Raw genomic sequence first — 22,130 nt, forward strand, 5'->3', positions numbered from 1 at the left:
AACAACTAATCTTTGTGTTCCTTTCCTCAGTCCAAATCACGTCAAATCTTCACTGATGTGTGTACTGTGCTGTAGCGTGCGTTGTGGTAACTCTAAAATTACCCTAACCATGCCCCTTTTTTATCACGGGCATTATTCATGCGAAATTTATAGCATTTGATGAATCTAGGGGTAAGTAATTTGTAATATTTGAAGTAGTTACTGACATTGCCTTCTAGGAATGTGAAAACCAATAATGTGCATCCCTTTTGTTATAGGAAGTAAACAATCTTGAACTTCTCTTCTTTAGAGGAAAGCAAAGGAACCGTGTTATTCTATATTGCCTTATAGTATATACTGCATCTCATTTTAATGAATGGACATAAGGCTCAAGACTGTACCATGAGCACTTAACCTCCAGTTAGTCCCTAATTCACTAGTAAAAGTCATTTTTATTACTTTAAGGAGTTTTATTTTATTTTAAAGTATAATATGCTTCCAAGTTTCTTTTTGCATTTGATTTTTCTTCCTGGTATGGCACTTTCCATGTGAGCAGGTTTCCTTGTTTAATACTTGGCATTATTCTGTGAATTACCGAAATGCCCAGTTTCATAAAAAAGAAACCATCTTCTTTTAATTTCCTACGTGGTCTTTGACATTGCTGTTATAATATTAGCTGCAGGTGCGAGTCTGAGAAATCTGTTTCCCTGCACAACCTAGAGTTAAGACAGAATTGAAACAGATCTAAAGGGCAGAAGTAAGAACGTGGTTGAGAGATTGGGTAGAAGACCTGGGGTGGTGGGTGATGCAGCCTGTGGAAGAGAGATGAGTCACGGAGGGGATAGCTGGGTGCTGAGAACAGTGAATGCTTGGGGAAGATAGGGAAGGTGCTGAATGCTGAGGTGCATTTGTGGGGGAGGGGCAGTGGTGAGGTGAGAGTTAAATGGATGCATACTGGGGTGGGGGGACTGAAAATTAACGAGTGACAAAAAGATGAGGTGGTGCACACGGGAGAGATGAGAGGCAGATTTGGGGGGTGGCTTAAAGGCCAGTTGGAATAGATGGTACTGTTGGCAGACTAAAATTTACACAACAGTGTAATGTTTATCTAACTATTCAGAGATATGATTCACATCTGAAGAGGGGTCCTACGGGGTTCTAATAGCTCATATACAATATTTTGGATCATACTAACACTGATACAATAAAAGCTATCACAGCCTGCAGAGAATACACTTTTTCTCCATGAACCATAAAGCTACTAGATCACTGCATTAATATTCCAATCAGTAAGCTAAAAATAAAATAAAATGCTTTTTTCTACATTTGTTGTCTAGGCAAGATCTTTCTTTTAACCAAGCTGGTCTCAATCTCTATTTTCTGCTTTCCTCCTTTTAACTCCTTTTCTAGGTTCTCACTTTCACTTTACTTTTTTCTTTTCCTCACGTCCTTCCTTCGCTCAGTCTCTTGCCTCCATCTTTCCTTTTCATCTCATTTTTCTCCATTTCTCTCTTCTCTGCCTCTAAAGCTCTCCTTTTCATTATCAACTCTTCACTATCTCTATTCACTCAGGTATAGATTTCACCTCTCCTTCACTTCTTTTCTTCACCATCTCACACCCTCCAGTTTTCCCTGTTCCAACCCTTCACCTCTACAACTCTCTCCCCCCCTTTCCACCTCATCCCTCCAACTCCCCATAAGAACTGCCACACTGGGTCAGACCAATCCAGGTCACAAGTATCTGACAGGACCACAAATTGTAGATAGATGCCATGCAGCTTATGCCCAGAGATATGCAGTGTTTTTCTCCAAGTCTACTTCGTTAATAACAGTTTATGGACTTTTCCTTTAGGAATTTATCCAAACCTTTTTTTTAAACCCAGCTATGCTAACTGTCTTTACCACATCCTTTGGAAATGAATTCCAGAGCTTAATTCTACATTAAGTGAAAAGATTTTTTTTCTGATTTATTTTAAATCAGAAAAAAATACTTAATAACTTCATGGAGTATCCCCTACTCTTTATTTTTGAAAGAGTAAACAACTGATTTGCATTTACCTATTGTACTCCATTCATGATTTTATAGACCTCTCTCATGATTCCCTTCAGCCGTCTCTTCTCCAAACTGAAGAGCCCTAACCTCTTTAGCCTTTCCTCATAGGAGAACCATTCCATCCTCTTCTCTGTACTTTTTCTAATTGTGCTATATCTTTTTTGAGATGCAGATTTCAGATGGGTGATTTATAAATTGTATTAACTAACTAACTAAATAAAACAGAATTGCACACAATACTCTAGATTTGCTCACACCATGGAGCGATACAGAGATGTTCTCCATTTTATTTCCTAATAATTGCTAACGTTCTGTTTGTTTTTTTAACTGCATTCACATATTGAGCCGAGGATTTCAACTTATTGTCCGAAATGACACCTAGATCCTTTTCCTAATATGGATTATTTTTCACTATGTGCATCACTTTAAAATTATCCACATTAAATTTCATCTTCCATTTGAGTGTCCATTCTCCCGGTCTTACAAGCCACTTGTGATTTAACAACTTAGAATAATTTAGTGTCTGCAAATGTGATCCTCTATCTCAGGGCTTCCCAAACCTGTCCTAGGGACCCCACAGCCAGTTGGGTTTTCAAGATATCCACAATAAATATGCATGCGATAAATTTGCATTCCATGGAGACTCAGTATATGTAAATTTATTTCATGCGCACTCATTGTGGATATCCTGAAAACCTGATTGACTGTGGGGACCCAGGACAGCTTTGAGAAATCCTGCTTCAACTCATTGCTCCCTTTTCCACATCATTTCTAAATATGTTAAAAAGCACTGGTCCTATTACAGATCCCTGGGACTCTCCATTATTTATTTTCCTCCATTAAGAAAATTGACCATTCAGTGCTACTCTGTTTCCTATCTTTTAGCCAATTTGCAGTTCACAAAAGAACATTCTCTCATGAGGGACTTTGTCAAATGCATTCTGTAAATCCCAATTCACTATATTCAAAGGCTCACCATAATCCACGTTTATTAACCCCCTTCAAAAAAATTGTGCAGATCAGTGAGGCAAGATTTCTTCTGATTCTATGATTTTTCCTGGCAGTCTCACCGGTCTATAGTTTCCTGCATCACCACTAGAACCCTTTTTAAAGGTTGGCATCACATTGGCTACCCTCCAGTCTTCAGGTACCCCTCATTGGGTTTCTCCCCCTATAAATCTCATGCTACATCGCTCTCTATTGCCCCTACACTCACCACCTTTTCTGTCTCTTTCACTATTCCCCATCGTTTTCACACTGACTTTCTCTCCCTTCTTACCCTCGCCCCTTTCACACATTTCATTTCACTCATCCCAACTCATTTCCTTCAGTCCCTCCCGTTGGACTCCCTCATGCCCAGTTATCCCATTTCACGCGTGACGGGGACTTGCAAGTCACTAGAAATGCTCCCACGGACATTTCACCATCATGTATTTAACTTATTTATTTAAAATATTTATTAACCGCTTATCTACAATTCTAAGCGGTTTACAATCTAACAACCATAATTATGATAGTGGGAAGGGTCTTGCAGATTTTTGAATCCTCCCATGACCAAAACCCCACCTTTTGGGGCTTCTACGGGTATATAAGTCCTTGGAGCAGGCTCATTCTTTAGTGCGTTGGTTCCTCCCAGGATATCAAGCATTTGAGAAAGTGTTTTGTGGAAGGAGAGTTGAAGAAGATCTTTCTTCGGAAGACCGACCAGAGGGAAGGGCAAACCCCCGGTATCCCAAAGGACTGGATCTGAGATCTTTTTGCCCAGATTACTGGTTAACAGCGAGGGTGAAGAGAAGGATTAAGGCTTTTTTAACGTGTTGAAACCTAGTTTGATATTTTTTGTGCTTGGGAATATTTTTCCACCTGACCAGTTTTATGCTGGAGCTGCACTCTAGTTATCTCACCCACACTGGTGAGGTTAATTTTGCTATGGATGAAGGCAGGAGAGAAGGAAGTCAAGTGAAAAAGTCTATTAAGGTCAAGGAAAGCATCTGTTTGTTTGCTGAATCTGATTTTTGTAATCCTGGCATGGATCCTTTTCTTTAACTTGCAGTAAAGACTTTAATTTGAACACTACTTTTGGACTTCGTTTGTTCCTTTTCCCTTTTCCATGTGTTTTTTTGACTGAACGGATGGACATTGGTTAGAGTCGTATTTTCTACCCCTTTTGTTAACTTTGGTTTCCTTGTTCCTGTTCTGGAAAGTTTGAAGATCTTTGTTCAGAGGGATAGCCATTTTAGTCTGATATAGCAAAAATGAGAAGAGGTGGCTGGTACTTTATAGACTAACCAATATATTGAGGCATGAGCCTTCGAGGACAGAGTCCACTTTGACAGTGTCCGCTTCGGTGCCACCTGCCTCTTGTCGTTTGAACTACAGTGTGAAGTTGAGAATGTGATAGGGATTGACTGCAGCAGGGGCCCAGGATGATAGCTTCCCCCCCATCTGGACTTGGACCTAGACCTGTAGCAGCCTAGGATGTGGCTTAAGTTATACATGCTTCCCCCATCCCTGACCTTGGGCAAGTCACTTTACCCTCCATTGCCTTAGGTACAAAATTAGATTGTAAGCCCTCTGGGGATAGGGAAATACTTACAGTACCTCAATGTAATCCACTTTGAAGCATTGAAAAAAAGTGTGAAAAGCGGAATATAAAAATATAAATAAAAAAATCTCCAGTCATCCCTTTGCATACTTTCCCTTTTCCCCCAGTATCCTTTCTTTCTACTATACCCTCTCCCCCATCAACCCTTCTGGATCCCTCCATCACCCTGTCTGCTTTTTCTCTTTCTCTCAAATCTGTCCCCCCCCCACCCCTCCCCCACCCAATCATCTGCTCTGGCTTTCCCTCACTCCTTCGACTCTCATTGTACCTATGGTGCTCTCCCCATCCTCACCAATGGCTCTGTCACCTTACCCTATTACCACATCTGGATCTCTTTCACACACCCTCCATCACCAATTCTGCTCCACCCCAATAACATATCTGGCTCCCTTTCTCACCCATCACCACCTCTGGCTTTCTTTTACATACTCCCACCTCTTCTGGCTCTCATTTGCATCACTCCCCATGTCCCTTGCACCCCTCTATCCCCTTTCCACCTGCTTTCTCATACGTCCTCCCTAAATGTTGTGCCCCCAGCATGTCCCCATACTCTCTTTTCCATACAGTGCCCCCGAAATGGTTCTCTTGCACCCCCAGTTAGCCCCAGTTCTCTCACACCTGTTGCAGAACATGTGCCTGTGTTCCAAAGTATACCCTTTCCCCAATCCAGCCCATCCAATCAATACAAAGAACCTCTACCTCAAACCTCCCTTGAGGTTCCAAACAAGACCTCTCAGCTACTAATCTCCCAATCTCGCCCTCATGACCCCCCCCCCCCCCCGCCCCTAAATTTTTCTAATGTTGGCCAGATGGTGGAGGCAGTCTTACCTCATACTTCCTTCTCAAATCAGATTTTTTGGTTTTTGCTTTTCACTGTTTGGTTTCACAGTTGCATCTGTGTTTTATTTGATAACTGCATGTCTATTCAAGGACCCAAACATTTCTCATTGCCAACTAATTTAAAATGGCTCAGTAAGCAAAACACTAGAATCTGCTTTTTATTTTGTGCTGGCACTTTAGAGTTCATGCCTATTGTTTTGCCCAAAAATTTGCAAACAGAATTCTACTTGCTGAAAGATACAAACTGAAATCTAGTGACTTCGCAGTAAACTGCTGATTTATAAAGACAATATTGCAGACTTAATTGTAGAAAATGAATGGTACAATAGAAAACGTCTGTAGTATAATGGGACAGTAAAACATATCAATTTGGAAGGGATAAGATTCTTTAGTCTGATCAGCTTGCTGTGACTGGAGGCTGTCCATTGATCAGCAGGATTACAGCTCAAATTTTGATTATCTGGAATAAAAGGTGATTTGTGTTGCAGAAGTGGACCCTTAGGCTGAGGTGGAGTTGGCGCAACCTGCAGGGAGGAGTCCTGCAGGTCCCCACTGTCGGCAAGCGGAGCTGGCTGGAACATAAGAACATAAGAAATTGCCATTCTGATCAGACAAAGGGTCCATCAAGCCCAGCATCCTGTTTCCAACAGAGGCCAAACCAGGCCACAAGAACCTGGCAATTACCCAAACATCAAGAAGATCCCATGCTATTGATGCAATTAATAGCAGTGGCTATTCCCTAGGTAAAGTTGATTAATAGCATTTAATGGACTTCTCCTCCAAGAACTTATCCAAACCTTGTTTGAACCCAGCTACACTAGCTGCACTAACCATATCCTCCAGCAACAAATTCCAGAGCTTTATTGTGCGTTGAGTGAAAAATAATTTTCTACGATTAGTCTTAAATGGCTACTTGCTAACTTCATGGAATGCCCCCTAGTCCTCCTATTATCCGAAAGTGTAAATAACCGATTCACATCTACTCATTCAAGACCTCTCATGATCTTAAAGACCTCTACCATATCTCCCCTCAGCCGTCTCTTTTCCAAGCTGAACAGCCGTATCCTCTTCAACCTTTCCTCATAGGGGAGCTGTTCCATCCCCTTTATCATTTTGGTAGCCCTTCTCTGTACCGTCTCCATCGCAACTATATCTTTTTTGAGATGTGGCGACCAGAATTGTACACAGTATTCAAGGTGCAGTCTCACCATGGAGCGATACAGAGGCATTATGACATTTTCCGTTTTATTCACCATTCCTTTCCTAATAATTCCTAACATTTTGTTTGCTTTTTTGACTGCTGCAGCACACTGAGCCGATGATTTTAAAGTATTATCCACTATGATGCCTAGATCTTTTTCCTGGGTGGTAGCTCCTAATATGGAACCTAACATTGTGTAACTACAGCAAGGGTTATTTTTCCCTATATGCAACACTTTGCACTTGTCCACATTAAATTTCATCCGCCATTTGAATGCCCAATCTTTCAGTCTTGCAAGGTCCTCCTGTAATGTATCACAATCCGCTTGCGATTTAACTACTTTGAATAATTTTGCATCAGACAAAGGCCCAATTGGAGCTTCACCAATACCAGCTCTCGTTCCACTTAGGTTGAGCCCTTAGGTGCCGGAGCCGGCTAGATGGGCCTCTGTGGAGGTGAAGGTCCATCGCGTAGAAGAGGTTGTAGGCCAGCACAGTGAAGAAAGCGAAATCAGAATGAGTAGTGATCGGGAAGGCAGCTAGCAAATGGAGACAGGTTCAGACTGTAGTCAGAGGCAAGCGGAGTTCACTCAGCGTCTTGATTCAGGCAGTAGTAAGGGCAGACAGAGTTCAAGCAGCAACAGTGAACAGGCAGTGGTCAGAGACAGGCAGAGGTCAAGCAGTGTTGAGGTCCAATCCAAGGTCAAGCCAGAAGCCCATTCTGAAGTCAAAGCCAGAAGTTCAGTCCAAGGTTATGCCAGAAGGCCAATCCGAATGAGACGAGGAACCAGGAGCCAGATGAGATGCTGAAGGCAGACGAAGGGGAGAATGACCACGAAGACAAGAATTCAGAAGACAAACCAGACGGTCAGGGAACCAAGAAAAGGACACAGGAATTCAGGAAGAACACAAAGTGGAATCAAGAACCAAAAACCAGGAATGCAGTGGCAAATCATTTCTCCAATAGAGTTGACCTATTACCAAGGCATTGAGGAGGGATTCTGGCTGGCTCTATATACTGGCGTCCCAGCGATGTCATTAGGCAGTGCCAGCCATAGTTTCCCTCCACTGGCACTTTAAGAAGGGCAATATCGCGCTTATGCCTGCCTAGGAAGGCCTGGGACAGAGGTAGCATTGAAGGTTGGCTGAGCGCTGTGGTCTGCCGTGCTGACAGGGAAGAAAAACATTTGAGGTCCCAGAAGTGGGGAAGGCTGGTGACTCATGGCAAACTACTGCATGAGAATTGTGAGGTCTCCCTTGGCATTTCCTGGGACCAGCTCGAATCTGAGGCTGTGGGTAAGAACGGCAGTCCATGGGAGGGGCCCATGGACCGCTGAACGCAACAATTTGCACATTAGCATTATCTATATGTAACCCCCTTTTGGTTTAAGGACCAAATTCAAGGGCCACGCAGTTCCCAGGACTGCTTCACTAAAGACCCAGACCTCTTATTTCTTTGCTAATTCCATACAAAGTATCAGTCACTGGGACGCCAAGGTTCACCAGCGAGGAGGAGGTAGGAACCTTCGGGGCCCTAGGTGCTGGGGTGGGATCCAGTATAGTCAGTCTTTCACAGTCATTCTTTACTTAATACTCACTGATAGAAGTTTCAAGCAGCCAGGAACCATTTGGAGAAATTCACAGCAGACTTAGATGGCCTTCAACAAAAATATGCTTTATTTTGACTTAAAGAAAAAAAATCCATGCCCAAATGGCATCAACAGAAGAATTACAATCATCAGTGCTGTGGTTTCTTTATCCATTTTCCTTCTCCTTTCTACTCTTCTCTTTGGCTCTGAAGAACTTTCCAAAAATCCTTCCCCATAGGTGGTAGGGAAAATCTTTTCAATTTGCATAGGCTGGGAGGGTAAAAAAACAATAAGAAACTCTGTGGGTAACAAATCCAGGTCTTCCCAGATGTAGCCAGAGAGACTCAAATGAGGAGGAAAGTTTTTTCCTCCAATTAAGACCTAAAGTGCTCTCTATAGCAGTGGTTCCCAACTTTTTTTGTTTCGTGGCACACCTGGCACAGGAGGCACTTTGTTGTGGCACACCACCTACTTCCCCATCATCACTTTCTCTTTTCTTCTCTTCCTTCTCCCCCTACCCCTTGGTATCATCACCGTTTCCCTTCCCTCTTCCCCCAGCAACATAATCATGCCTCTCCCTTGGCATCATCATCATCTTCCCTTTCCTATCTCCCACCCCTGGCATTATCATCATTACCTTCCTCTCCCACAATCTTTTCCTCCATATTATCATCTCATTCCCTCTGCCTCAATCTCTCACCCTCACTCCTTGGCATCTTCATCATCTCCTTTCCTCTCACTCCATTCCTCTCCCCCAACCCCAAGCATCCCCATCATCACCATCCACCACCTTTATCCCATCCCCCCCCACATTGTCATCACCTTCCCTTTTCCTTCACCCCCTATCATTATCTTCCCTCTCCCCCTGACATCATCTCTGCCTCCACCGCTCTCCCTCTTTCCCCTGGCATCATCTCCTTCCATCTTCCTCCATCCCTTTCCCTCACCCCCTGGCATCATCAATTTCCTTCTCTCTCTATTCCCTGGTATCATTGCTTTCTCTTTCCTCTCCCTCCACTCTCTATGCCAATCACCTTCCATTCTCTTTCCCTTCAACCCTGGCATTATTTGCTCTTTCCCTCACTTCCTGGCATCATCATCATCATCTTCCCTCTCCCTTACTCTCTGGCATCATCACCTTCCCGCTCTCTCTCCACTCCTCTCCCCCACTGACATCATCAATCTTCTGTTTCCCCCACACCATGGCATCACCTTCCCTCAACCTCACTCCCTGGCATCATAATCATCTTCTCTCTCCTTTCTCCTTTCCTCCCCAACCGCTTGAATTATCATCATCTTCCCTGTCCCTCCTTCCCTCTCTCCCCACACACTGTGGGATTCATCTCTCCTTTTCCTCACTCCACCCCCAATCCTTGAACAGCAAAAGTCTGGGAACAGGCTTACCAAGTGCTACTACTTCCTCCTTTGCCAGCCTCCCTCTGCAATCTGAACTGCATGGGGCCAGCAGGTTTCACAAGCCTACATAGCCCCTTGCAGTTTCTGTTACAGCAGAGGGGAAGCAGGAGCAGCTGCCGGTAAGCGCTTCTCTGCAATGCCCCCTGCTGACAGGAGGACATTCTGCAGGCCAGGAGGGAAACAGGAAATGAGGCTGCAGCTGCAGCGCACCTTTTGGGAAATGCTGCTCTATAGGGGCAATGTTCTGTTTGAAGTACCCTTGTAAATGTTTAGTAGAATGGCAGGGGAATAAGTTTGTTTTTCTGGACCCATCTCAGCTTGAAACATTTTTATTTCTGATAAGACTTCCTAGACAGGTTAAGTAGGGGTGAGTGGTCGCTTTGGGACAGAGTTACTTTTTGTATCTTTTTGTATCTCATTTTGATTGTTCCCAAATGAAATGTGGACTTGATAGTATTGTATTCTTTTATAATATGTATTGATAAATTTTCCTTATTGTGATCGTTTCATGATTTTGCATTAAAGCAAATTTAAATTTCAATAAAGAGTAAAAAAAAAAGAAAGAAAGAGAACTGAGTGACTCAACTTCTCGAAATTTTAGGTAGAATTAGGGCTACTGTAGACTAGTCATGGGCTAAAACAACCACAATCTAGACTCTAGAGCAAGTGTGTTTGGCTCTACTGTGCTAGGAGCTGGTAAAAATATTCCAAAAAATCCCCAACTTTGTCAGTCAGGAAAAATATTTCTTCTTCTGTCAAGGCAGCAGACTTGGGACAGTAAGGGTTCATAAGATACTATCCTTGATGGGTGCCTTTATGCTGGCTGAGGAGCCTTCACCCTCAACTGCAACTCCAACAAACAAGATGAACCATGGAATAGGAAAACCAAAACTGGCTCTGAACTTGCTCAACTCTGTATTTATAGGGGAGCAAGACCAATCCCGAACTAGGGGAATGGTAACCAGCTCGGGAGAGATCAAACGTGCAAAACTCCCCAAAAGCAGAAAAATAGGTAAAAAAGTGAAACCTGATTTATATATAATCAGAATTGCATTTATGGTGCTTAAATTTAATGGGTTTTTATTTTTTCAAATATACAGGTGTTTTTGTTAGCAAGCCTAAGTAAACAGGATATTTCTTAGAAAGGCATCATGAGCCAGCTTTGTTTTGGTTTTGGGCATTTGTTGTTAAGTTCATGTGTAGTTATTATTTAACAGTCTTTAGAAAAAACAGTAGAAACAAAAATTCTCAGTTTCTTTCCTTCTCCTCCTGAGTCACTACCACCATCACTAATCCAAGTAAACTAGGGTTTGGCTTATTAGAAACCCATGCAGACATCAAGTTGATGCATGCAATGTGTGAATATGGCATCAATGGTTGAAGAATGGACTTAAGACATTTTTCAAACCAGTCAATGTGGCTACCATAAAAAGTGCATACTCTTCTAATCCTTATTAATGTAAAATTGGGAGGGAGGGGGATGTTAGGGTAGAAACAATTGGCATCTCAGAGATCTAGTGGAAGGAGGATAACCAATGGGTACAGTGCTATACCAGGATACACATTATACTGCAATGATAGGCAGGGTGGTGCTTTATGTTCGGGATGACACAGAGAACAACAGGATGAAGACCCTACAGGAGACTTTATGATCATTATGAGTGAAATCTCATGTGTGTTGGGAAAGAGTATAGTGATAGGGAGTATACTCCATGTTGGCCTGGTATACAGGAGTATACCTGGCCAACATGATAAGAAGGACGATGAAATGCTAAGAGTAGTCAGGAAAGCTAACCGATTTGGAAATGCAATAATAATGGAAGATTCAAATTAGCCCAATATTGACTGGGTAAATGTAACATCAGGACATGCCAGAGACGTAAGGTTCCTGGATGGAATAAATGACTGCTTCATGGAGTAATTGGTTCAGGAGTTGGTGAGATAGTGGGGGCTACTTGGCAATAGTGATCATAACATGATCAAATTTGAATTAATGTCTGGTAGGGGGACAATAAATAAATCTACGGCTCTAACCCTAAACTTTCAAAAGGGAAACTTTGGTAAAATGAGGAAGATAGAAATGCTCATTTTAGTGCAGCTAGAAAGGTTAAGCTTAAGTGCAAAAGTGTGCTTACTGCCTCTTTAGTACATAGGCCCCATTGTTAGTGCAGTAATAAATGATTACAAAATCATAATTACAGGCTGCTTACACTGAGGCATCAGAGTCTGTCATATGTGCACTTCTCTAGTTTTCGCAGAGCCAAAGTGGTTAAGAAAATGTATTGAAATGTTTCTAATCAGCTATATACAGTTTTATAATCTGCTTTCCCACACTCTGACTGAGATGTGCTGAGCATGAGATAAATCATACGCAGACTGGGCGATGACTTTAATATTTGTTCCTCGAAAAAATGAATGGAATTGTAGGAGCTGAAGATGAGAAATAAAATAAAGAGATGAACAGTCCAAACTAAAAATATTTGCATAGGAGCCAAAGATAGCAAGCGTCTCAAACATTTAAGCTAGCTCAAACCCCCTCCTTGCTGAATTTTGTGGCTGTGAAATTTACTAGATTCTCAACCGTTCAACAGAAAATCTCTTTTCATCTAAACCTCTTTTCCAAGTAGTATAAGTAACTGTAGATATTTTTTCAAGTTTCTCAGCCTGGGGGGCCTGCCTAATCCTTCTAGGCCCTGTCGTCTTCTTCTTCCCTGGAGTAAGGAGACTCCCTGAGATCAGAATCCCTTGTTAGGCTGCTATGGCCAGTCTTTTAAAGTGTTCTGGGGAAGGTTTCGGTATACTGCCTCCCAGTGGGTCATTTTCAAAACGTTTCTGTGCATAAAATCGAAAGTTATGTGTGTAAGTAGCATGCATGCCCTAAATAGTATTTTCTAAAAGTCTGAACTGTGTATGTTCTGGCAGAGTCGCTCGTCGATCTCAACGGAAAGGGCGGTTCCGGGGGGCACTCTAGGGAGGGGTTCAGAAGTTAGTATTGTAGAAGGGGTATGCACACATACATTGTCAAAAGTATGCGCAGCATTTACACCTGCAAATTGAACCATGGAAATTAAATTGCACTTGTCTGTTGTCTGCGGATTTTGGGTGGGAGGTTTTGGTTAAGTGGTGGGGGGTCAGGACGACATGGTGGAGGTTCTAGGTGGTGGTCTGGATGAACTGATGATTAAATATAGAATGTTTGCTAAGCAGAGAATGTACATGCATGGTCAACTTCATAAAATGTCTGCCTCCATGTAGAAATACCAGGTTATTCTGTGCATATCTTACATTTATTTAGCGTGTAAATTATACATGTGCGGTTTTATAAAATAGGTGTATAAACTATATGCTCTCTTCTATGAAAGGCACATACTTTTAAACATCTCTGGGAGCAGAGCTGCATGGTATTTTATAAACTGTGTGGCTCCCACTGCACAATTTTATAAAATGCAGGCGTTAACGTTAGGTGCACTGCCTTATGCGTGTATGCACCTATTTATGCATACTATTAAAACTTACCTTCTATAAACCACACTAATGCCCCTGTATAAATCCATGGAGTGCTCACACCTTGAGTGTTGCAATCAGTTATAGTTTTTCCCATCTCATGAAAGATGCAGCAAATCAGAACTAGAAAAGATACAGAGAAGGGCAGCAAAAATTATTAAAGGGGACGGGACGTCTCCCTTATGACGAAAAGCTAACTAGGTTAGGGCTCTTCAGCTGAGAGAGGATATGATAGAGGCAGGTTCAAATGTATCTATTAGGCATCCCTAAGCAGGAGAAGAGGGGCTAGGTCCCCATCTGAGGATGTGGGATGGGGGGGATAATTCGGCAGTGCCGTGGTGGAAGGGGTGCGTCGTCCTCCTCCTTTCTGACGGTACTTTTCTGAGTGGCGGCCTTCCATCACATCTCTCCCCCCCCCCCCTCCCCGAATAATGATGCAGGAGTGGGCTGATAGCAATTCTGTTGTCCATTTCTAATACCACCAATCTGTGACTCCCTATGCCTTAAAGGGGTGAGTCACTCATAAATTGCCATTGGAACAGAGTAGGAGAAGCCCCTCTTCCTGCCCGGTGGTCCTTGTAGCTGCCTAGTCTGTCTAGTGGGAATGGTTAATAAAACGGAAAATGTCTTAATGCCTCTATATCGCTCCATGGTGAGACCTCACCTTGAATTCTGTGTGAAATTCTGGTCACCACATCTCAAAAAAGATATAGTTACGATGGAGAAGGTACAGAAAAGGGCAACCAAAGTGATAAAAGGGATGGAACAGCTCCCTTATGAGGAAAGGCTGAAGAGGTTAGGGATGTTCAGCTTGGAGAAGAGAAGGCTGAGGGGGGATATGATAGAGGCCTTTAAGATCATGAGAGATCTTGAATCAGTAGTTGTGAATCAGTTATTTACACTTTCGAATAATAGAAGCACTAGGGGGCATTCCATGAAGTTAGCAAGTAGCACATTTAATCGGAGAAAATTCTTTTTCACTCAACGCACAATAAAGCTCTGGAATTTGTTGCCAGAGGATGTGGTTAGTGCAGTTAGTGTAGCTGGGTTCAAAAATGGTTTGGATAAGTTCTTGGAGAAGAAGTCCATTAACTGCTATTAATCAAGTTTACTTAGGGAATAGCCACTGCTATTAATTGCATCAGTAGCATGGGATCTTCTTAGTGTTTGGGTAATTGCCAGGTTCTTGTGGCCTGGTTTGGCCTCTGTTGGAAATAGGATGCTGGGCTTGATGGACCCTTGGTCTGATCCAGCATGGCAATTTCTTATATTCTTATGTTCTTAATCCAAGCCTCAAATGAGTTTTATACAATCATGAGTGGTGAAACAAGTTAATAGGGAACAGATATGTACTCTTTCAAGGGGACATTCCACAAAACTGACTGGTAGCAGGTTGAAAACAAATTTAAGGACATATTTTTTACAGTCAATGCACAATAAAGTTGTGGGCTTTGTTCCTGGAGAATGTGGTCAAGGCTATTAGCATAGCTGGATTTAAAAAAGGTTTGGACAAGTTCCTGGAGGACAGGCTCAATAGCAATTATTAGCCAGGTGGACTTGGTGAAAACTACCGCTTATCCCTGGAAGCAAGTAATGGATCTACTCTATGGAGTTTGCTGGGTACTTCCTAGAGATCCAGGTTGGCCATTGTCAGAGACAGGATGCAGGGCTCAATGGATCCAGCATGGCATTTCTTATGCTCTGTGATATCTCATTAGAGTTCCTAACAAGTTCTGTTTTGTAAGGGGCAAGTTGTGTCTGTTTCTAATTTAACCCCGTTTCATCTAAGGCCTTGTAGTTCCAGTCCCTCAAGAAAACTCCATAGAGTAAAACTAGGATTGGTTCGGCCTGCCCCTTCTGAGAATAATTTTAAAAGTCATTTACCTTGGTCAAAGGAGTCTCTGAAAATTTCCCTCCCTCTATGTGACTAGAAGTACACATCATGTTATTCCACAATATGCATACTTTTACCCGAATATAGAGGAGGCATTCCTTGAGGGGGCGGAGGGGAGGTCGTGTGGTCTGGGGAGGAAATTAAGGCATGTAGATTGCATTTTCAAAGCTATGTGCATTATTTTCTGAGAATAAAATACTCACAGAAAAACTAGGTACAAATGTCTGCAGGCACTTTTTCTTTGAGGCAGTTTTCAAAGGGAAAATATGAATGCACTTTTCCTTTGTGAATTAGTACAAAACAAAACCCATGGATAAAAATAACCACACACTTTGCCTAAATGTGGGCAGTTTGAAAATTGCTCCCTTTGTCATGAAAGATATGGAGGAGTAGCCGAGCAGTGAGCTGACAAATGGGCAAAGCCAAGCTGCAAATCTCACTCCTGCTCCTTGTTACCTTGGGCAAGTCATTTCTCGCCCCATTACCTCATTCACGAACTGCGTTAGGGCTTTACCATGTGGTAAATGCCTTGATACACAGACAGCATGTAGTACTTCAAGTAGTGCGTATTATCTTCCCCCGACAAATCCGGTGCAACATGGATATTAAAATGAGGGGTTTACAATGCAAATCAGAATAAAATAAGGTTTGCTTCAAAGTCCACAAGCCACTTATTTTATGAAAGGTTAACTAAACTTTCCCCAAGCGCACTGGGACAGTAACACACATCTCGATGCTCCCAGGATCTGTCTTAAAGGACCCCAGCTGACTGCATAATTTCCACCCACCCTCCACTAGAGGGATGGGGCAAAAGTGTTTATGTGGCCGACCGGCACCATTTTTAAAATGATGCTGCTGGGCTCAGAGCTCTATGGGTGCTCTGGGCTCACTGGATCACTAGGGACTAGTAATAAGTTTTGGGAAGGGCTTTGCGGGGATGGGGATGTTGTTGAATGGGTTAGGGGGTAACTTTTACCTACTCAAAGGGGGTGGTCTTTGGAAATGGGGGTGAGGGGGGGGGGGGGGGCCGGGCCAAGCTGGGGAACTGAAAATGTATTTGTTTTTACTTTTTTAACTTTGGCTGCCTTAAGAGACCGCAGCGTGGTGCGGGACAGAGGGTGTCAATAAACCCACCATGGCTTTTTACTCTGTCGGGGGGGAGTGAGGTTCAGTATGCGGGCACTGGAGCCCTTTGAAAGATGGCAGCCCGGGGCAGTGGGGCTGCGGTTGCATGGGGCACTTCACTGCACTATTTTTCCTGGCAGTATTTTATCGGCTGGGAAAATGAGCTGTGGCTTAGGAAATCGACCCCTTAGATTGTAAACCCTTTGGGGCAGGGAACTACCGTCCCTGATCATAGCTCGCCTTAAGCTTGGGTTTTGAAAAGTAATTGAGTCTGAAATCCAAATCCAACTTGCTGTCGGTCCCTTTGAATGTCAGCGATTGATGTGACCACTGCCCATTACCAGAACTCCAGAAGCAGACAATGCAAATTCAAATTAAAAAGTTGATACCGAACATCGCATTTTGTAGTAAAGGAATCACGGTCTGCAGATTTCTGATGAGGTACAGAAAATCAGTTGCTTTCTAATCTTTTCTTTTCTAGGTGTTGCTTTCCTTTGTGTTGATACAGTGTATGTGTCAGATGAGGGAGGGTACACAGAGTAGGAGAATCCCTCCGGTGCTTTTCCGAAGCTCTATCCATGTTTACCCCGGCAACTTTCATGCACCTTTGAAGTCTGAAACCTTAAATTATAAGTAAAGTTTGAAAACCTCCTTGAACGCTTCTTTTCCAGTTTAGAATTGACGAACAGAGTTATTGATATATCTATTTCTATATCTATGTGTGTGTGTGTGTGATCTTAAAATTAACTTTCCAAGACTAAACTTGCTGAGAGTATTTTTTTGCCCTAGGATCATATATAGTTTTACTCAATGAAATTGTATCTTTCCTGCATTAGGAAACACATAATGGAATAGAATCTGCTTTATCTTTCCTTTGTTATCCTTGAGCACATGAAAATAAGCAAAGTGACTGAGCTTAGGATCAATCTACTATACCCATAATAAAAGTTATTATGGGTTTATCACTTTCAAAGATTTATTATTTTATGTGATGAGGCAGGTCTATCAAACTATTTACTATGGTACAAATGTTGCTACACATGTAGCAGTGGAAATCTCTCTCTGCATTTAATGGGAGAACTAGTGGGGCAGAATTAGAGGAGTTTTTGCACCGAAGCAAAACCTTGGATCCATTTGCTCCTTAGAGTCAGTGTCTGAGCTTCTCTAAAATTATAGTCAAATGCTTTAGACACTAGACCTCTCCTCTTTCCTTTAGGTTGTGACCTGGGGTCACAAGCGCCTCAAATGGCAATGCATTTCAAGTGTTAGCTGCAGCAGCATTAGCAGTAGGAGTTAGCTGTTTGAAGGTAGGGAACAAGTGCAGGGTTGAGGATTGGATCAGGGGGCTTCAGAAGGGGGGGTCAGCTGGAGAGAGATTGATTATGGAGGGTAAGAGAGAGGGATTGACAGAAGATCAATTAGGGGATGTAAGAGAGGAGAGCCAAGAAGTGAGAGGAGATCAGCTGTAAGAATTGAGAGAAGGTTTGGGGGAGAAGATTGGAAGCCAGGAGGTGAGAGATGGGATGGGGGATGAGCGTGAGGAGGAAACTGGTTGTGGGGATGACAGGATCAGCTGGGGCATTATAAGAAGAGCTTGGAATGAGATAGGATCAGCTGTTGGATGCAGAAAGGGCGGAGGAGATATGAGAGGATAGACTGGGGAGATGAGAGGAGCATAGGGATGTATTATCTTTTTCCTAAGTTTAGAGAAAAAGATAATAAAGAGTACGTAAAGACTGAGCAAACTCTGGGCCAGATTCATTAAGGCTTTTCTCCCATTTTGACCTAGGTTCATCAAATTGCTATATTTATCGCGGGAATATGGCGCGTTAGCGGGCATGCTAAAAAAAGGGGTGTGGCTAGGCAAATTTTTGACATTCCGCATCATGTGGGTAAAAATTGTAACCTGCGATAATTTTTTGAATTGCGGGATGTAGTATTGTGGTATGCGACACATTAGCGTGTTTCGCGTCCAAACCGGGAGAAATGCGCACAAGTTGGACTGGTACGCACAGAACGGGTTTTCAAAGCAGTATGCGCGTATCTCCCACTATGTGTACATGTGAAAAGTATTGAAAAATGGGTGGGGCATAGGCGAGTGGGGGAGGCCAATAGATGTGCGCGTACATTCTTGGGTACACAGGTGTGCGCCAGGAACCCCTGCCTCTTAAATGTACTACTGCCATGCGTGGCATGTAAGTCATAAAAGAAAAATTCTAGGCTAGTCAATGGGCTATTACAGGGGGAAAGGATGAACTAGAGGGATTTGGCAATCTTATCCCTAGCCTGGACAAACTGGGAACAAACTGGTGAAACAGATAATGGCGTCGGCACAAGTCCCTTTTAGTGTAAAACTTTTTATTAACCAAAGTTACCAAATAGACAAACCTTCAGAGTACAGTGTCTCTTATGCACTCCAAAGGCAAATCAGAAAAGCAATCAAACATTTGCCATTTTCACCACCTTCTTTCCTCTCAACTTCCCCTTTGCAGCCCAGAACAAATCCACATGACCCCCTATCCCATCCTTAACATCCCTCACTTACGTGATGGAAGCAGGATTTGCATGCATATGTGTGCGTACATTTCAAATAGAGCTCACATGTACACGTTTACAGCCTATCTGATACATGCTCTCAAATTCGTGCCTATGTAATACAATGGCAGCACCCATTATAACATAGTCGCCTATATGCACGCATGGTATCAGGCTGAAAAGCGTGTACTTGCGTGTCCTATTTGAAATATATGCGCACATGTGTGTGCAAATCCCGCTTCCATCATGCAAGTGGGCCATTGAAGCACCAGTATCCCACAAATAGTATACTTCCCCCTAAAATAGAAGATTTAGGAAGACAGGGCAGGTAAGAAAAGGTAATTCTTTTGGCCTAGCAGGGCTGTGTAGATGTGTGAGAGAAAAGCCCTTGTTTTATCGCTCATGGTAATAGCCGCGACCTGCGATTACGGCAGCTATCCTGCGATAAAATCTTTTTTTTTCCCTTCTACCATTCCAAAAAAAGGTGGTGTTATAATCCCGCGTTAATGAGCATTAAATTTTCGTGACACGGGGTAAGAGCCCCTCATTTGCATAAAAAGCTAGCTTTTGTATACTCATTATAATATTTGCATACAAATGTACGATGGGATAAAGATTGTGCATTTATCGCGCATTTAATCCTTTTTATTGTATGATGACGCCCTAACACGATTTGATGAATGACCCTGTTTGTGTCTATGGAAAAAAACCCTTAGTGAATCAGGTACTAAGAAGGTCTGTCAAAGAGAGAAGCTGATTTTGCAAGTGGCATTATCGCTTGAACTGTTTTCTTAGGTCAGGTATTATCTAGTGAAGTAATTTCATTTTTCTAAGCTCTTCTCTAATTGTCTGCCAAAATGGAAAGCAACTGTTGATAAATCCGGCTCTAATGAGGAGAGTGAGTTTAAAAAAAAAGCACCTTTTGATATATTTACAAAGGCTATAAATATAGTCGTAATTGCTAGTGCAATTATTATCGCCATACTATTATGCTTCAGGGTCAATGTATATTCCTTTTTTTAAATTTCAGGTGGAAAAACCAACCAATTAGTCCTTCAAAACAGTGCCACCAGAGCAATTATTCAAGGTCTCATCCCAGAGCAAAGCTACACTGTTCACATCATCGCATATACTGACGACGGAGAGAGCAGGCCAGCTGAAGGTCAATTTAAAAGTAAGTAGCCCAAGAGTCCCTCTCCTCTCTCTTCCTCTCATCTCTCTCTAGCTCCTTCCCCAGTCTCACGCTGGTGCCACCTCAGGTGGGATCATTACCAAGAGAATTATTTCTAAGAGATGGTTAAAAGGTTTTTAAAAATTCAGAACTGAGAGAAAATGCAGCTAATAGAATTGATTTTTTTTTTCCTATGCAACATTGACTAAAGGTGCCTTGGAGCAGTCGGGGGCAATGGCATGAAAGTTTGATCATGCTCTGGGAACCTGGTGAAACAAGAAAGGGAAGCTGAGAAGTGCTGGAAGCAGAAACCCTGGGGAGTTTATGCTTCCAGTCCTGCTTCTGAATATCTGGGAAAAGTTATAATCTTTTGAGAAGGAAACCGCATTTGAAGTGTTTATTGAAATTTCTACTGAATGCACGTTCTGTAGGCCAAAAATCTGTGTATTTACATGATTCTGTGCAACAGCGTAAATTGGATTTCCTATTTTTCTCTCAGACATGGTTAACAGAGACTCGCAAGATTGCTGTTACTCAAATGTGCCCCAGAGGATATTCTTTCTTACATTTGGATAGGGAGGGAAGGAAGGGGGTAGGGAGGGTTGTATGTTTAGGGATGTTGAGTAGTGACACGGTTATCTTGTGTGGGGGGGAATCAGAGTGCAAGATCCTCTTGTTCAGGTTGCATTTGGAGGTCTCAGCTGGTATTTTGGTGATTTATTGTCCCCCTGCTTTCAATTATGTTAGAACATCATGAGCTGATACTGGATGTGAGTTTGCAAATGTCCTCTTTGTTAATTGGTGGGGATTTTAATATTCACTTGTAGTCTCTGGGTGGTCCGAGGGCACAAACGTTTAAGAAGCTATTAGGCTGATTTGGCCTTATTCAGATTGTCCCTCGTTCCACCCACAAAGCTGGCCATGTGTTAGACCTAGATATAGAGTCAAACCAACTTTTTTATGCACTTAATCTGCAGTGGGAAGGTATAGATTTAGTTCCTTATTCAGACCATAAAGCAGGTTTCTTCTCCTTTACTGGGGAGGAAAGGGGGGAGAGGTGAAGGGGCAGACTAGGGCATATTAGAGTAGGAGGAAAGTGGATGGAGTAGTGGTTAGTTCTCATCTGAAGGAGCATGTGTTAAATAGAAGGGGAGGGTACCTTGGAAGAGCAGTTGATTGAATAGAAAAATAGGATTCCAGCTGTGTTGAATTGAATGAGAGAGCTCCAAAAAAAAAAAAAAAGGATTAAGTTGCGTATTCAATCTGTTAAATGGTTTGATGAGAGCCTGCTTAAGGAACGCAGTACTGTCAGACCACTGGAAAGAAGGTGGACGATATTGAAAACATTCTTCAATTGGAGAAGATCAACTAATATATATAGAAGGTTGGTAGCTTTAAGGAAAAAGGAAGCCTTCTCTAGTTGAATAAAGTCAGTTGATACTGTCTCTAGAGAGCTTTTTGTGTAATGGACCGATTCTTGGGGGTGAAAGAAGAGCTCCCGTTATGGATGCCTTCATGTGTGGATTTTGTAATTTTTTATCATGACAAGGTGATAAATTGGAAAGTAAATCAGGTAATAGCCAAATTGATTTGGGAGTCCCTGCTAGGAATATGGTTCATGAACAGTTTGAAGCTTTCTCTGTAGTTATAGTGAGTGGGATAAAATATCTGCTTAAGAGTATGCTTCATCAGGAAATTTGTAGGATCCATGTCTCCCTTAGGAGGTAGAGGGTTGGAATGGTTACTAGATATTGTTAATGTCTGTATGCAAAATGGTTGTTTTCCAAAGATGTTTAAGCCATCGATGGTTACTCCTTTATTGAAGAAACCTCAGCTTGACATTTCTTGCTGTGAGAATTCCTGCCCAATTTTTGTCGAAGCTTTTTGAGAAAGTAGTGGAGGAAAATGGGCTAGCTATTCAAAAAAAGACATGCTTCTTAAGCAAGAATGACCATAGAATAACCAGACATTGGCTTTAATAAAGACGGAGGGATGTGCATTAATTTGAAATGAAATAGTAAACTTCAACAACACTTCCTATTTTGTTTCATTACAATTTCAAATTGGAATGAAAGAAAACAAACTACATTTTGTTGCTTTTCCTTTTGTTTCATTGTGGAAAGAAAGCTGGCAAAATTCCTCTCTGCTACTGGTTCAGTGCTTCCTGGGTCCAACCCGAGGGTTACCCGGGACCCAGTCTGAGACTGACCTGAGGTTAC

The 22,130-nt window shown here is 42.4% G+C and overlaps 1 protein-coding gene across 1 annotated transcript in view; it reads left to right on the forward strand.

Annotated features, from left to right (window-relative positions):
- The window catches only part of COL14A1 (collagen type XIV alpha 1 chain), a 521,812-nt gene that overhangs the window by 48,955 nt on the left and 450,727 nt on the right, over nucleotides 1-22,130 (forward strand). Inside the window, 1 exon segment of the mRNA XM_029591954.1 lies at nucleotides 19,771-19,914. Within this exon segment, the coding sequence (XP_029447814.1) occupies nucleotides 19,771-19,914 (144 nt within the window).

The sequence above is a fragment of the Rhinatrema bivittatum genome, chromosome 2, assembly GCF_901001135.1.
Source record: "Rhinatrema bivittatum chromosome 2, aRhiBiv1.1, whole genome shotgun sequence".
Taxonomy (NCBI): Eukaryota; Metazoa; Chordata; class Amphibia; order Gymnophiona; family Rhinatrematidae; genus Rhinatrema; species Rhinatrema bivittatum.